Here is a 17,027-nt window from a genome sequence, read left to right on the forward strand (position 1 = left end):
TGTGGGCTGACCTGGGAGCAGCTACTGCTTCTGTGTCTCTGGGGAGGCCTGTAGTCCCAACCCGCATTCCTGATTGACAAGCTTCGTTCTACTAGGCTCCCTGTAAAACACACTCATCATCCACTGTGGACCATGGGGCCCACCCGTGAGTGATTGTTTAAAAAACAAATAAAATCCCAGGGATAAGAAAAAAGATGTATCCATGGGGTGTGATTAAAATTGAGAAATTGGGCTCCTTTCCCTCCCTCTCTCCTGTCTCTCTCATCTCAGGATTTACTGAGACAGATGAGGAAAAGGATTCTTTTTTTAGCTGAAATACTTAACATTAAATGAGAGCCAATTTTAACAGCACCCCAGTAGATGAGTGAGATTAACAGTCTGGCCAAAAATAAATGAACGTGCTAAGTACCATCTGCTTTAATAAAACAGAGGCATCATTGGCCGTCCTGGGTGGGTCTGAGTTTTCGAGGTCGCAGAGGAGCCATCTGGGGGGCGTCTCGGGCTCCAGTCCCGTTGGCAGGCCAGGAGGCCTGGCTTGGGGAGGGAGCACTTGTTCCGTCACTGCCTCGAGGTGTTACTGTGTCCAGCCTGGGCCGGAGCTCAGGCCAGGAGGCTGGGTTCTCCCAGTCCTTGTTTTTTTTGAGCTGCCACCTAACTTCCCAACTGTGTCACCTTCCGCAGCGTCTCAGCGTTTCTGTTTCCTCAACTGGAAAACATGGATGGGGCTAACTTCTACCCCCCAGGTTGCTGAGTGGTCGGAGCGAGTTAATGCATTGGGTCCCACTGGGCCCTGTCGTTCCTGCCACTTCAGTACCAGGCAGGACCTGGCTTTCCATCATCTCCACTGAGTGGGCTTGTTTGTGTCTGGCGGACGTAAAGCCACACGCGACCGTGGATCGATTTCCCCTCCCTCTGCTGGGCTGCTGATGTCAAGGGCCTGTGTGTTTACTTCCAGGAACCAACCCGTGTGCAGACAGGAATGGGGGGTGCAGCCACCTGTGCTTCTTTACACCCCGAGCCACCAAGTGCGGCTGCCCCATCGGCCTGGAGCTGCTGAGTGACATGAAGACCTGCATCGTCCCGGAGGCCTTCCTCGTGTTCACGAGCCGAGCCACCATCCACAGGATCTCCCTGGAGACCAACAACAATGACGTGGCCATCCCACTCACGGGCGTCAAGGAGGCCTCGGCACTGGACTTCGACGTGTCCAATAATCACATCTACTGGACGGACGTCAGCCTGAAGGTACGGCCTGCTCTGTGTCCTGCACACCACTCCCGTGAACGCCTTGCGTGCAATGCGGCTGCCTCAAAGGCTTTAAAAATGTTTTCGAAAGACCTGTACTATTTATTTAAGTCAAGTCAAGCCAGTAAAATATTAGTGAACCTATTTTGATAAACTAACATGAATGATTACAACTGTAGATCCAGGAGATACACAAATGGACGTTTCTAGAGTGATGGTGTTTCTGTGATACGTGTGTGACACTGTCTTTAGATTCACTCCCTCCCCAGGGCCCCCTGGCTTAGCAGACTTTCTTCATTCAAGGTGCAAATAGAAACATCCTAGATAAATACAGAGAAAGCAGGGTTTGGCGAACTGGTCCATGGGCCGGCTTCCTGCTTTTGTAAATAACGTTTTGTTGGAACACAGCGATGCCCATTTGTTTATGGATTGTCCACACCAGCTTTTGTGCCTCTAGGATGAGTGGTGGTGACAGATCCGTGTGTCCCGTGAAGCCCAAAATATTTCTGTCTGCCCCTTTGCAGAAAACGAGTGCCGAACCCTATCGAAAGTACAGTACTGAACAACTGAACCAGTCTAATCATCTGTCGTTTATCCTACCGTTTATATTACATGTCTCTTAAAAGTTTTACTGATTTTAAAAGTTACCAGGGCTCATTGTAGAAAGAGGGAAATATACAGAAGAGTATAAAAAAGAAAATAAAAATCACCCATAACCCCAACAGCACAAGTCAACCATTGCTGACATTTCCCTGTATTTCTTTGGAGTTTTTATCCTATGATAGTATTTTTCATAATCGCAATTATATGCTGCATAGAATTCCACATCCTGGTTTTTTTCACTTAAGTTGTAACCGGTACTTTTTAACCTGTTATAAACTCTTTAACATAACTCTTTAAATGCGTGAAGTATTCCATTGCGTAGGTATTCCCTGTTATACGTAACCATTCCCTATTTTAGGTGTTCTGGTCACTTCCAGTTAGTCCCAACTCTAAACAACACCACAGCAGTAAAAAAGCCTCTTTCGTATTTTCCGAGTTCTCCACTTTTTGTATTTTCATTAGTTCCTTTGGATAAATTTCAGGAGGAAGATGACTGGGTGGAAGGATATAACTATTTCTAAGGGTCATGCTATCTAGGTAAATAGATAATATGTACTTTATATTATATATAATTTTATAATTATATACAGTATAACATATGTACATATTTTTTTTTATAAAATACATATTGTATAGATAAATACAGCCAAATCATGTTTTCTAAAAAGGTTGTATTTTGCTGCATTTGAAACATTCTTTTAAAAACTCTCGAATGGAGGCGGGTGGCAGTTGCTCCCGGTGGCCGAGCATCTTGTGCTTGGACATTTTGAAAACGGCTGGTTGCTAACCATGGCCCTTCTCCCCTGCTGCTCCCAGACCATCAGCCGCGCTTTCATGAACGGGAGCTCGGTGGAGCACGTGATCGAGTTCGGCCTCGACTACCCGGAAGGCATGGCGGTCGACTGGATGGGCAAGAACCTCTACTGGGCCGACACCGGGACCAACCGGATCGAAGTGGCCCGGCTGGACGGGCAGTTCCGGCAGGTCCTTGTGTGGAGGGACTTGGACAACCCGCGGTCCCTGGCCCTGGACCCCACCAAAGGGTAAGGGCCGTGTTTGACCGATGCGTGCGTGTCCCTGTCCCCCTCCCATCTCTCTGCCTCACGGTGATGACCCGCGGCCATGGCGGATCGCTGCCCAGCTGGCTCTCTGTGATTAGAGCAGTATTAGCGGCCACCAGCTTTGAGGTGGCTGGGGCCAGCCGGACCCTTGGAGGTCATCCAGTTCATTTCACAGAGGGAAACTGAGGCCCAGCGCAGAAGGAAGGAATGGCAGCCACTGTATCAGGCTCTGCAGTGGGTTGTCTCACTGCAGCAGCCAGGGGCCCGCAAGGGGTGGGTGTCTTTGTCCCTGATTTTATAGATGTGGAAATGGAGGCTCCGAGAAGCTGAGTGACTTACGCAAGGTCACGTAACCAGTTAGAGCAGCGCTGGGCCGACCAGTCCTGTCTCAGGCTCCCGTCCTGGGCAACTTCCCTCTGCTGGGATCACCAAGACTCCCCATCTCACAGCTGGCTTTGAGCTCCTTGGAGTCCAGGCTTCTTGCAGGCTGCACAGCCAAGGCTTTTCACCCATGCTTTTTTCTACAGGCGGCCTGGGTCCGGCCTGGGCACCGGGGCCAGGAGGGTCAGGGTGGCGTCTCCCCCTGCACCAGAGTTTTCTTTTCTGAGATGCTGACACAGGGCTCACCCCATAAAGCATCAGCGATGCATGTGGACCACCCCAAACCCTGCCTGTTGCGTGCTCTGTCAGGGAAGGAAAGTTTCAGGACGGCAGAACAAAGAGAAATAGGTCCAGGTTTTAGCAAAAGGGCACGTATGATGTGCACGGCTCTGGAATAAGGATGTGTTTCCTTTCCTGGAGCTGCTGGGAGGCAGCAGAGCTGTTGGAATCTGGCCATGCAGCTCCTGCCGCCTTGGGGTCTTGCTTCCTACCTGTTTTGGGTAACAGGACCAAAGTCCTGCTTTGTCCACGTCCATCCTGGTGCCCTTGCCCCCTAAATCCTATCCTGTCTGGCTTAGTTAGCATTTGTCTCCAACAAAAGAATCCTGGCCTGGATGTTCTGTTACCCAGTCACCTCGGCTGTGCACCTAGTTTGTCTGTAAACGGTGTGATCACACGTACCCCGCAGGTGAGCTGAGGGAATTCAGGAGGCAGGAGGTAGCACAGTGACAGCCCCTGGAGGGATATTGGCGTGGCGGTAGGTTCAAGGGTCTCACCTCTTCTCTGCTTCCCAGAGGGATGTCGTGGATGTGGATTGCTCTGGGGCAGGGAGGGCCAAGCCTAGGCAATGGTGGCGGTTGTGTTCCCTGCCTTGTGGTGACAGTGGATGCACCTGAGCCCGCTCCGCCCTCCTCCCTGTGCCTTTCAGCTACATCTACTGGACCGAGTGGGGCGGCAAACCGAGGATCGTGAGGGCCTTCATGGATGGGACCAACTGCATGACGCTGGTGGACAAGGTGGGCCGGGCCAACGACCTCACCATCGACTACGCTGACCAGCGTCTCTACTGGACCGACCTGGACACCAACATGATCGAGTCGTCCAACATGCTGGGTGAGGCCGGGCGGGACCGACAGGACTGGGGCAGCCCCGGGCACTTCGCAGCCCCTCTGGCTTGTGAGTCCCCAGGCCCTACAGGAGGTGTAGACACACCCCGAGTGCTCATCCAGCCTTGCCCTCTCCCCAGGGTTGTCCCTTTCTGCGCTGTGCCCTGGCTGTAGGTGTGTGGACAGAGGTCCTGGGGACCACTGTTTCCTGCACACCTACTGGCGAGCTGGGTCCCAGCTAAGCCCTGAGCTAGGACTCTGATTTGACACTACACCACATGGCATAGGATTTCATTGATGGGGAAACTGAGGCTCAGTGAGGTGACAGGACTTGCCTGAGGTCACAGAGCACCTCTCAGACCCCAGGACTATGCACTCAATCTCCATTGATCCTGAACACCTACTGTGTGCCAAGCATTTTTGGGACCACTCACAGGCCATACCCAACTCCCTGGGATTAGATAAACAAAACAAAACAAATCACCTTGCTTCGAAGCTACCCAGCAATAGGGGCAGGATTTGAACCCAAAACACACAAGTCTGAGCTCTGTACTGCTGGAGGGGCATGGTTCTGTCAGCACTCTCGGGTGATGCACCAGGTGATGGGGCGACCATGTGTAGTAGAGAGAATCTGGCTTCCTCCCTAGTGGCTTCTTCTGTCACCTGTGGTGAGCTTGGTTGTGCCCATTTCACAGATGAGCAAACTGAGCCATAGGTAGGCTGAATGGCTTGCCCCAGGTGCTATGTGAGCAGAGCTAGAACCCCAGTGTCCTGGTTTCTGCTTTGGGCAGACTGCATACCCCCCACCCCTGCACCCTGACTGTCCTGGTTTATGAGGCCAACGGCCAGCTTTGGATGTGTCTTTGAGCAGTAAATTATGAGAAGCTCGTGGCAGGTGAGAAACCAATCACAGCACAGCTGTGGTTGCCCGAAATAATTCAGCTCACTGATGACCCCAGAGTGGAGACACACTTGGACGGAAGACAGCGAAAGCCCTGGACACTCCCATGACCCTGCCGATCGAGGGTGGCCACGCGTGTGGGGTCTGGCTATCACTCTGCCATAGCATGTTTTCCATTTAATGACGCAGATGTTTACTGAGCCCTTAATAATGTGCAAGGCCCCAGGCAAGTGAAGGATGGGTAATGATGCCTGATGTCGTTAGAGCCGGACACAGAGGGTGAACTTGGGACCTCACAGCCCAGTGTAGTCCTGGCCCGGGCACATATTAATTGTGTGACTTCAGCCAGCTAGTTACCCTTTCTGTGCCTCGGTTCCCTAATACTAGTAGTACCTTCCTCATAAAGCACTTACCATGTGACCCTAGGAGATGATATGGGTAAAAGCACTTCTCACCATGCCTGACACATAGTAGGTGCCCTCTGAGTATGTAATTATAATGATAGTTGTTGGAAAACTGTCTGCTCCCGGAGACCTGGTGTGTGTGTGTGTTGGGTGGAGGTACTAGGGAGAATCTTTATTTAATAACTTGTTTTTCCTAATGATAAAATAACAAACTTGGAGACTTTTTAAAAATACAGAAAAATATGAAGAAAAGTGTTAATTATTCATAATTTCACCATTCACTGGTAACCAATATTCATGTTAACATATTTCTTTCCAGGTTCACAAATTTTAAAGTAATATTCTTAATTGTTAAAAATCTGAAGATCTGTTTTTTTCCTTTTTAAAAATAGTTTTAAAAACATCATTTCAGATTGTGCCATATGCAATTTTCATTCTACTTTACTCACTCCCGTGTGACGAGCGTGTTCTCATGTCATTAACATGTTTTCATTGGCACTGTTTTTAGTGTGAAATAGAACATACATGAAGTGTCCATGATGACACAGTTTGACGTGTGAAGACCTGGAGAGCCATGCCCAGGCCGAGGGATAGAACTGTGTCACCCAGGCCCCACATTTGCTCTCTCCCTCCCCCGTGGCTCAGCCCCGTCGGGGCCCTGTCCCACCCAGCTCTGAGCCGACATGTCCTCCATCGTATCCCCGACACAGCCCAGTGCGTGGCACACAGTAGGTGCACAGACATGTGCTCGGTTTGAGGCCGCACCTTGGTATGGTTACCCCACACTTTGATTCAGGAGTCTCTGCTGCTGGCATGTGGGGTGATTGCTGCCCGGACTTCTACCTCCGTTCTTCTATCTATCTTGCTGTTCTAGAACTTTCTGTCACTGTGATCACATAGCATGTGCTCTTTAGTGTCTGGCTTCTTTTAATCTAATGGCTGTGAGATTCGCCCCCATGTTGTTATTCTTTTTTATTGCTGCGTCATTTCCATTACATGAAGATCCCACCACTTTTTTGGTGCATTACACTACTGACAGGCAGTAGGGTTGCTTCCAGCTGGCGGCTGTTACAGACAGTGGCTTCTGTGCGTGCCTCTTCCGTGTTACCGGGTGGACACTGCGTGCGTTCCTCCTGTGGCAGGGCCCGGGGGTAGCAGGTCACCTGGTAGTGCACATCTGTCCAGCTGCAGTTCATCCTGCTCGTTTTCCAAAGTGGTCGGACGTATGGCTCTGACACCAGCCGCCAGGCTGCAGGTTGAAGCCATTCTCCTGACGGGGCAGCCTGTGCCGAGGCTGACGCCCTGCCCGTGTGTCTCCACGCAGGTCAGGAGCGGGTTGTGATTGCCGACGACCTCCCGCACCCCTTCGGCCTGACGCAGTATAGTGATTACATCTACTGGACAGACTGGAACCTGCACAGTATTGAGCGGGCCGACAAGACCAGTGGCCGGAACCGCACCCTCATCCAGGGCCACCTGGACTTCGTGATGGACATCCTGGTGTTCCACTCCTCCCGCCAGGATGGCCTCAATGACTGCATGCACAACAATGGGCAGTGCGGGCAGCTGTGCCTTGCCGTCCCCGGAGGCCACCGCTGCAGCTGTGCCTCACACTACACCTTGGACCCCAGCAGCCGCAACTGCAGCCGTAAGTGCCTCACTTTCCCTCTGCTTCTCACCCCTATGTTAGCTCAGACTGGCTCTGGGGGCTGAGGTGGAAAGGAGCTTCTTACATTGGGTACGTTGGTGCACATGTACTGTTGGGCAGGTTGTGCACTGCACAAGCTGCATAACGTTACCTGGAGCCCCGGGCTGGGTGGAGGACCCGTTGCTTTATCAAGATACAGGGTAGATGGGCCAAGCCCTCAGCTGCCACATTCCATGGGGTAGTCTTTGGATATGAAAGCCAGTCACGGGGGAGAGTGCTCATTTATAGAGGTGGGCGTCGTTCTAGTGCTTTTTATGGCATTCACATAACCCTGAAGCCTGTAGGGCAGGAAGTGTCACTGTCCGCATTTCACAGGCAAGGAGCCTGAGGCACAGAGATGCGTAATACCCCACACAAGGTCACACAGCTGGTGAGGTTCGCACTAGGTTTGAATCCAGGCAGGCTGGCTGCAGAGTCCCTCCTCTTGACCCCTTGCCATCTGGCCTCATGTTCACTCGTGTAACCCTCACATTGACCCTCTGGATTAGGTACGCCTTTTCAGAAAGCTCTCATGTCAATGATTAAAAAAATGTGAGGTTCAGAGAGCCTGAGAGCCACTTTCCCACGGGCCACAGGAAAAACAGGTGTGTCGTGTTGGCAGGCTTTTCTCCTGTGATGTCAGCAGAGCACCGGTTATAATTCAGCCCCTGCAGCATGTGACAGTTTATGAAGCTCTTTGTCATCTAGGGTCTCGTCTGAGGCTCACACAGCCCTGGGCCTTAGGAGGGCTGGTCTTTTTTGTGCTGGTCATGTGGACGAGGTACCAGAGCTCCAAAGGGTTAAGGGTGAGGTTGTGAGTTCAGGGGCATGTTTGAGACCCCAGGCTGGCGGCCACAGCCTGGGGGTCCCCACTCCTGTGCTCCCTTTGTCCTGTTGTCTCTGCTCCCTGGGGACCGTAACCTTGAAGGGTCAAGCAGTTGTGCAGGTGATCCATGGCCTGGAGGGGACGCCTGTGACTCCGTCCCTGCTCCTGTGGCGAGCAGACCTGGGGTGAGACTTGCATTCACACTGCCCACCTGTAACTTCCTGACCGTGGCTGCGACCAGTGGCCTCCTACATATTCTGAGTGACGTAGTTTCTGCACCGAGGCAGCTTTGTTCACTGACACCCCTGAGGAGTGTCCCCGCCTAGTGTCGCTCCTCAGTCCATTTGGTTCTCAGCACTTCCCTTACACGCAGAGGAGGCAGCAAATTGCACACCATCCATCCGAGCACGACGTCCTTGCGGGTGGGAGTATGAGGCGCGCTGCCACGGTCTTCCGTCCATCTTAAGTCTCGGTAACTTAAAGGTGAATTGATACCTATTTTTTAAATAACACTTGCAGTCGGAAAATACTGAAACAACGGAGACACGTAACGTGGAGAGTAAACTTCCCCATTGTCGACCCCCAAGAAATAGCTTTATGTCCCGCCTGCCTTTTCTCCATGTCCATCTGGTGGGTGCGTCTACTCATCTACTCTACAATAAAGCGGAGTGCCGACGCCCCCTCCCTGCCCCCGCCGTGCCCTCCAGCTCCCAGGTACTGACGTGCCGCCCCCCCATCTGTTTGCCTCACCCTAGCGCCCAGCACCTTCTTGCTGTTCAGCCAGAAAAGTGCCATCAGCCGGATGATCCCGGATGACCAGCACAGCCCGGACCTCATCCTGCCCCTGCACGGACTGAGGAACGTCAAGGCCATCGATTACGACCCACTGGACAAGTTCATCTACTGGGCGGACGGGCGCCAGAACATCAAGCGAGCCAAGGACGATGGGACCCAGGCAAGTGGAGCTGTTGCGGGGCGTGGGGGGCGCTTCTGCGCGGAGCTTGCCGTGGTGGTCTCCAGGCTCTGCCCCCTTTCCCTTAGCGGAGGGGGTGCCCACAGAGCACAGTTTTCGGTAAGCGATGATTTGGGCTCTGATAAGTCATTGCCGGGTATACACCTGAGCAGTGTGACACCCTTTGATTCTATGTAGAAACTGGATTTTATAATTTTTGAAGTGGTTGGCACAGGGTCGGGGGGATCAAACCCCATGGGATTGTTTTTCTTTCCACAGTGGCTTTGTGCAGGGTAGTTGATATTTCTTAATTTGGATTTGTTCTTACTTCATAGGAATTGTATAGTCCGTTCTGCTATAATGCCATCTATGTGTTCTAAAAATCACTACACTCACGCAAAATCACGCAGCACAAATCACAGGGCTTATAGGGGGAGGGAGCTGGGGCACAACACTCAAAACCCTGTCACCAACATACTGAAAAAAAGGAACTGATAACACAGGAGCGTCTTGTGCACGTTAAATGGCTCAGGGCATCAAAGCTACAGTGGAGATGGGGCTTCATCTTGAAGACACCAGAAGTTGGCCACAAGGTTGTAGCCTGTGGGCTTTGGTGAACCGGTGGGATGAGGACTGTCTCAGGGGCGGAAAGTGACCACCCCAGTGTGGAGGTGGGGCTCACAGGGAGGCGGATGGTGTTGGGGTGTGCGCTTGTGTTCCTAGTTGGCTCCATGCTGGTGCTTTCAGCTGGTGCTTCTCACAGATGAAATGTACAGGAGCAAATGTGAAATCTCTGTTCTGTGCGGTCGTCCCGGGTCCATCCCTGCACTGGAAGACATTGGCATTTTCAAAATGCACGTTCTAGCTTTTCCATGTTAGGTTTGTGACCGATTCCAAGAAGGACATTCTCACTGCAGCCTCGGGGTACACCTGGCATCTCCACGTGGCAGGGAGGTGACAGGCATTCCTCCCATCGTTGTGGGGTCGAGCACATGCTTGGCTTGTCCTGCCAGTTTCCAAAGACTCCTTTTACAAGAGCTACAGAGCCAGACACTCTCTTTTCTCAATCCAGGGGTCAATGTAGGGGCTTACGTCATCATGGTGAAATCTTGATACTGTTATGACAGTGATGCAGAGAAATGCTCGTTGGTGGAGATTTTCAGATGATTTTCACATCTGTCAAGTAGATTTTGCCGTTGCCTCCCTTGAACTGGATGCTAGTGCTGTCTGGATGGGCTAGAACCCCCTTTCAACAAAATACTTCATCTGGCAGGCAACGATGTGACGTCAACAGGTCACCCTTTGAGGTGTGTGTCCTGAATGGATGGTGAAGCCCCAGCTGTGCCTGGGCAGCTGTGACCACCGTCTCTGTGTGTGCAGAACCTATTGGAAATGGTGGAAATGGATTTCTTTCATCCTGCTCAGTGCAGGTGACAGTCACTGTGAGTCCTTTCCAGAATGAGGAAGTGTTAATTGGCGGACTATGATTTCCCTGCTGAGAACAATACAGGGTGCAAATTGCCTTAGAGTCTCATCCGGGGTTCTTTCATGGTATCTGAGCAAAAGCATTCTTTCATAATACCTGGGTAAAAGTGGGAAAGCCTTGGAAGAAAAAGCCGTTTAGGAGCAGCTTCTGGGTTTCCATTTAATTTGGAAACACGGTTAGCCTCCTGCGTCTCTGGCTAAGCTTCAGATGCTTTTGAGGGGGCGGGCACCGCATCCAACCCCTAAGGATGATGTTTTAAATTATTATCTACTTGGCTCAGTGTTCTTTCCTATTTTAATGTTTTATTGTGATCAGCAGGCATCACATAACATTTACCATTTTAACCTTTTTTAAGTGTGTGGCTCAGTGGCATTAAGTCCCTTCATGTTGTCGTATGGCTGTCACCACCATCCATCCCCAGAACTTTTCATCCTCTCAAACTGAATCTCTGTGTCCGTGACACACTAATTCTCCATTCCCCTCCCGCAGCCCCTGGCATGCTCCATCCGGACGACTTTCTGTCTCTGTGAATTTGGCTACTCTAAGTACCTTCATATGAGTGGAATCATGCTCTTACAAAGTCATAGTCTTTCTGTTTCTGGCTTATGTCACGACGCCAAGTGTCCTCAGAGTTCATCCACGTTGTAACATGTGTCAGAATTTCCTCCTTCCTCATGGCTGCGGAGTGCTCCATTGGGTGGGAGACCATGTTTTGCTTACTTGTTCATTTGCTTATGTGTTCACCTGTCCGTGACACCTCGGTCCTGTCTCCGTGGGGCACACAGTGCTGCCATGAACTTCATGAAGTGGCTGAGGACGGGGGTGGAGGGGGTCGGGGGAGGGTGTTGATTGTGGTGTTGAATGGGATTCTAGTTACAAATTTTGCATGAGCCTAAATATTATCATTTACGCTGAAATTGGGGTTCAGGTTTTATAAAACTGGCCCGCTGGTAAAGTTGGTCTCCTGGGGAGGGCTGTGTGGTTCTCAGCTGGCTGCTCTGATGCCAGCCGGGTGTCCCAAAGGCTGCTTTTGGGCGTGGCTTCCACAGGACCCTCGCTTGGCCTGTACCCTCACTGGGCCTTGTACCCCTGGCCTCTCCCATAGATTTAAGGGTCCTAATAAAAAGCACAAGTCTAAGAAAACGAGCAAGAAGAGACGAGATGTCTTGAGAAGGGGCCTGTGATCCCGGGTTGACTGTTCAACTGTCAGGCGGTCCTCTTATGCGTGCAGAACAGGACCCAGAGAACGTGAGAGCCGCCGGTGTGCGAGGCTGACAGCCGGGCCCGTGGGTTCTCTGACGGGTGGGCCTGACATCCGAGTGGACAGCACGGAGCTCTTCCTGAGGCTGCTGTAGGAATCCGTGTTTCACTGGCAAGTGGGCCTGTGGATTGCATGTGTCAATTGCGCCCATTTGACAGGTTGGAATTTTGACTTTTGGCCTGAACGGAGGCCTTGCCCTCCCCACCACGCCGTCAGCTGGTGCTCGTTTCTCACTGTTTTACAGCCTTTCGTTCTGACCTCCCTGAGCCAAAACCAAAACCCAGACAGGCAGCCGCATGATCTCAGCATCGACATCTACAGCCGGACGCTGTTCTGGACGTGCGAGGCCACCAACACCATCAATGTCCACCGGCTGAACGGGGACGCCATGGGCGTGGTGCTCCGCGGGGACCGTGACAAGCCGAGGGCCATTGTCGTCAATGCTGAGCGAGGGTGCGAGGCCGGAGGGGCAGGCGGGCACTGAGGGGTGGGGGCTGCATCCCGCTGGGGCGCGCCAGGAGGCCCCTTGGTGAACGTCAGCCTCTGGAGCTAGGAGGGGCTTTCCGCTCCCAACATTCTGATCGACCAGGAGGCTCCCGGGTCCCCGCCGTAGCAGCCAGAGCTGGACGTGGAAACTCATTCACGGATGGTCCCTCGAGGCTGGCCTTCATGGACGCAGGGACTTCTTGGCAGCTGTGGAGGGGCAGGTGGCTTGAGTACTAGTCCCTAGGGCGGTTGCAACAAATGACCACAAATGGGGGGCTTAAAACACCAGATGTTTAGTCTCTCTCTGCCAGAGACCAGAAGTCCCAAGTCAAGTGTGGGCAGGGCCGTGCTCCCTCCAGACGCTCCAGGGAGGCTCCTTCCTGCCTCTCAGCCTCTGGGGGCTCCAGGGAGGCTCCTTGCTGCCTCTCTCAGCCTCTGGGGGCCCCCAGCATTCTTTGACTCCTGGCCGCACCCCTCCACCACTTACCACAGCGACGTTCTGTGTCTGTGGCCTCCTCTCTTTTGAAGACACTTTCATTGGATTTAGCGCTCACCCTAACCCAGTATGGCCTCATCTTGATGCTTAATTCCATCTGTTACATCCCTATTTTCATATGAGGTCACCTTCTGAGGTTCTGAGTGGACATGGATTTTGGGGGTACACCATTCAACCCAGTACAGGGAGTGACCTTTTCAGACTTGGGGACCAGCCCTGATGGGCCGGGGCCACATGACTGGTAGCCTTGCCAAGGCCCGCTGGATGCCCGCGGGCCAGGGGCTGGGCTGTGTGGCGCTGAGCATGCTGGATCCTGGCTGAGGAGACGGCAGAGCACAGCGTCTGTCCCTCACCTGCCCTCCACAACCCCCCACAGGTACCTGTACTTCACCAACATGCAGGACCGAGCGGCCAAGATCGAGCGCACGGCCCTGGACGGCACCGAGCGTGAGGTCCTCTTCACCACGGGCCTCATCCGCCCCGTGGCCCTCGTGGTGGACAACAGGCTGGGCAAGCTCTTCTGGGTGGACGCAGACCTGAAGCGCATCGAAAGCTGCGACCTGTCAGGTTTGTGCCCCGGGCATCCCCCAGGATTGGGTCCCTGGGCAGTTACAGGTCTGGCCTCCCCGGGATGCCCGGGCTTCCGTGTCATCAGTAGCAGTGGCCACGCTTGTCAAGGACCTCCTGGGGGCGAGCACTGTGCTGGGGCTTCCTGTGCCCCTCATGCAGTCCTGCCCAGAGTTCCAGGATGTAGGCCCCTAATGATACCTGCGGACCAGACGCAGAGATGAGGCTCAGAGAGGGTGAGCGAGCTGCCTGGGGTCCACAGCATGGGGTAGAGCAGAGTCCGATCCCAGCCTCTGCCCCTGTGTTCAAGTTCACAGGTGGGCCGCTTTAGACCAGGAGGCCCCTGGGCTGGACAGGAGTGAGAGTCGGTGCCTCGGGGGGCTTTTCTTCCATAAGATGCGTGGGATGGGAGAAGGGTGGGCACTGTGCTTACCAGAACCAGTGACTGGGCTCCATTGTTTTGGCCCAAGTGGGAGCACGGCTGTCCAAGGGCTGGTCTCGGATCGGCCTGATTCCTGGGAATCCGCCCCAGGTTCCCCGGCAACCCTCCGTTCTCCTGAGCCAAACGTGGGGGGCACGTGTCCCACTTGCAGGGGCCAACCGCCTGACCCTGGAGGACGCCAACATCGTGCAGCCCGTGGGCCTGACCGTGCTGGGCAAACACCTCTACTGGGTTGACCGCCAGCAGCAGATGATCGAGCGTGTGGAGACGACCACTGGGGACAAGCGGACGCGCGTCCAGGGCCGTGTCGCTCACCTGACCGGCATCCACGCCGTGGAGGATGTCAGCCTGGAGGAGTTCTGTATGTGGGGGGGTGGGCAGCAGCGTATGTGTGCGTGTGGGGGGTCCTCAAGGGGAGGGTGGTCACGTGCTCACAGCACAGCAACCCCTGAACCGGCCCCCTTAGGGACAGAGAGGAGCGTGCTAGCCTGAGGCCCCGTTTTCCTTCTGGCTGTCCTCTGGACACCACCCTCAGCTCCTGGACGCACCTCAGGTCCTCACCTCGTGCTCCCCTCCCTCTCAGAGACAGATCCGAATCTCTGACTTCCTCGTCTACGACCACCTGGGGACCTGCTCTGCTTTTCAAGGGCCTGTAATTAGATTTGCCCATCTTTAGACTATTCTCCCTTTTGGTGAACTCTAGTCAACTGACTAATAATCTTAATGACATCTGCGAAACCATGGACATGATAGCCCATCACATCCCCTGCACTGGGGGTTAGGGTGGGCAACTGGGGGGCGTTTAGGATTCTGCCTACCACAGCCTGGTTGTTCTCAAGGGCCTGGGAGAGAGGAACCTCTACCCCTGGGACCTCTTGTTCTCCACCCCCTCCCTCCATGGCTGTAGTGTGTGTAAGGGTCTACCTGTCTCCTCGCTCTTTATTCAGTAAATACACCTGGGCCACCAGCGGGGTGGACAGGGCTGTTCCCTGTCCTGTGACGCCTGCCGTCTGGCCACTTTCATGGTGCCCTTCACGGCCCTGGGGGATGTCCCACTCGCTAGCCTCTCCCTGCCCCTCGCCCCACCACTGGCCGTGTGTCTGTTCCCAGAGCTCATCTGTCTGATCACCTTTCCTTCCTTCTCCGGCTCAGTAACTCCTACTCATTTTTCGGCTGTCACTGGGCTCAGGTGTCCTTCTCTCAGTGGATGAGCTTCTACCCGTGGGTCTCCATTGGCTGTGCTGTGTTGTGACTCCTTCCTCCCAGGCCCTGGGCTCACTGTATTATTACATGATGTGCATTTCACAACAATTCTACTTTATAGTTGAGGACGGTAGGGCTCAGAGAGGGTCTTACCTTTTCCCTGTCAGCTGGCACTTGGATGTGAGGCCAGCGGCCATGTTTTAGCCCCTGGCCTGTGTGCTGCTTTCCTCCGGTGGGCTGTGCAAATTGGCAACCACATTCATTAGAATCATGTGTCAGGTACAAACACATGGGTCTGAGTGAGGTTGTTGGGCTCCCTGCTCAGAGCGGGGCCTGACCACTGACGCAGTGAATTGGTCACTTTGTGTTGACTACTTGGTGGCCAGTTTCTACTCTTGTGGGTTTTTGACTGGGTCCTGGATAAGTGAAGTTGTTAGGTAAACAGTTTCCAGATAACTGAGGCACTTGTGGATATGGGTTAGAATGACTGTGTTTGCCTGGTCCCTTACACCGTCCCCAGCTAAGTCATGGGTTACTGGGTGTCACGGCCTTCAGAATGGCTGCAGGTGGTCAGGACGATGGTGAGTGTTGAGCCCATGAATGTCCAGACCTGTTGGTGTTGGCAGAAATCCAGGTGCACTGACTGGCAGCTCCTTGGACCTGAGGGGACGAGAGGGTCAGGAAGAGTACATTGTGCAGAGATGGGGGTGGAAATTGGGGACATCCTGTGAGCACTGATACGCAGTGTCGAAGGTGGCATGGAGCGGCTCCTCGTTTTGAGTGAGGGCAGGAAATCCCGTGTTTGTTTCGGACGTGAGTCACCCAGCCTGCTTCCCTAGAAGATCCCACAGCTAAACTCCAAACCAGGTAGCACGATGCAGCCCGTGGGCCACAGCTAGATTTTGTGAATGAAGTTTTCATTGGAGCACAGCCACACGCACTGGTTTATGTGTCCTTTGTACCGGCGGCTTTGCCATCACAGCTGGCAGGCTTGAGGAGTTGTGACAGACGGTCTGGCCCATAAAGCCAAAATTATGAACTTGTTTACAGAAAAAGTTGGCTGACCCCTGCTCTAAAGCATGGCGTCTGCCATTTTAAGGACACCTAATCCTCGAGGTTGAGGAGGGACAACTGTGATTTTTTTGGTGGGGGTGGGGAGCTGAGTGCTGTCTGTCTTTTCTCTCACTTGAGGGAGGTCAGCCACCCTCCCAGGCTCCCTCCTGTCACTTGGGTTGGACGCATTGTTGGTTACATAGAAATCGGTGAGCTCCCCAGGGTTCCCTAGCCTGCTGTTTTCACTCCCCTGTGTATTAGTTTCCTGCAGCCCCTGGAACAAGTCACCACAAACTGGGTGACTTAAAGCAACAGAGATGTATTCTCCCTCAGTTCTGGATGTGAGACGTCTGAAGTCAAGTTGTCTGCAGGGCTGCGCTCCCGCTGGAGGCTCTGGGAGGGGTGGTTCTTGCCCCTTCTGCTTTCTGTGGTTGCAGGCATTCCTTATGCTGCATTTCTCCAATCTCTGCCTCTGTCATCACATGGCCTTCTGCCCTGTGTCTTCTATAAGGACACTTGTCACTGGATTGAGGACCCATTCAGATAATCCAGAATGACCTCAGCTCCAGATCCCTAACTGGATTACATCTGGAAAGACCTTTTTCCCAAATAAGGTCATACTCACAGATTCCAGTCTTTCGGATGTGGACATATCCTACTCAGCCTGCTATGCTACAGGAGACAGACAGGCGGCAGTATGGAGTAACCATGTGGGCTCAGTGGCACCTGGGCAAGTTCTGTAACTGCTTTTGGCCTCTGTTTCCTCATCTGCAAAATGCAGTGTCACTAGAAACAGACTCCGTAGGCTGCCCTGGGAATCAAGTAGGAGCCTGGCCTACAGGAGTGCCAGTTCTTGTGAGTGCTGGC

The 17,027-nt window shown here is 53.3% G+C and overlaps 1 protein-coding gene across 1 annotated transcript in view; it reads left to right on the top strand.

Moving 5' to 3' along the window:
- LRP5 (LDL receptor related protein 5) overlaps positions 1-17,027 on the top strand; it is a 104,579-nt gene that overhangs the window by 71,703 nt on the left and 15,849 nt on the right. Inside the window, exons 9-16 of the mRNA XM_074336834.1 lie at positions 956-1,245; positions 2,665-2,891; positions 4,219-4,403; positions 7,026-7,349; positions 8,970-9,169; positions 12,158-12,366; positions 13,272-13,462; positions 14,056-14,265. Coding sequence (XP_074192935.1) covers positions 956-1,245; positions 2,665-2,891; positions 4,219-4,403; positions 7,026-7,349; positions 8,970-9,169; positions 12,158-12,366; positions 13,272-13,462; positions 14,056-14,265 — 1,836 coding nt within the window. The remainder of the gene's footprint in view (positions 1-955; positions 1,246-2,664; positions 2,892-4,218; positions 4,404-7,025; positions 7,350-8,969; positions 9,170-12,157; positions 12,367-13,271; positions 13,463-14,055; positions 14,266-17,027) is intronic.

This window comes from Rhinolophus sinicus, linkage group LG06 (assembly GCF_036562045.2).
Source record: "Rhinolophus sinicus isolate RSC01 linkage group LG06, ASM3656204v1, whole genome shotgun sequence".
Classification (NCBI taxonomy): Eukaryota; Metazoa; Chordata; class Mammalia; order Chiroptera; family Rhinolophidae; genus Rhinolophus; species Rhinolophus sinicus.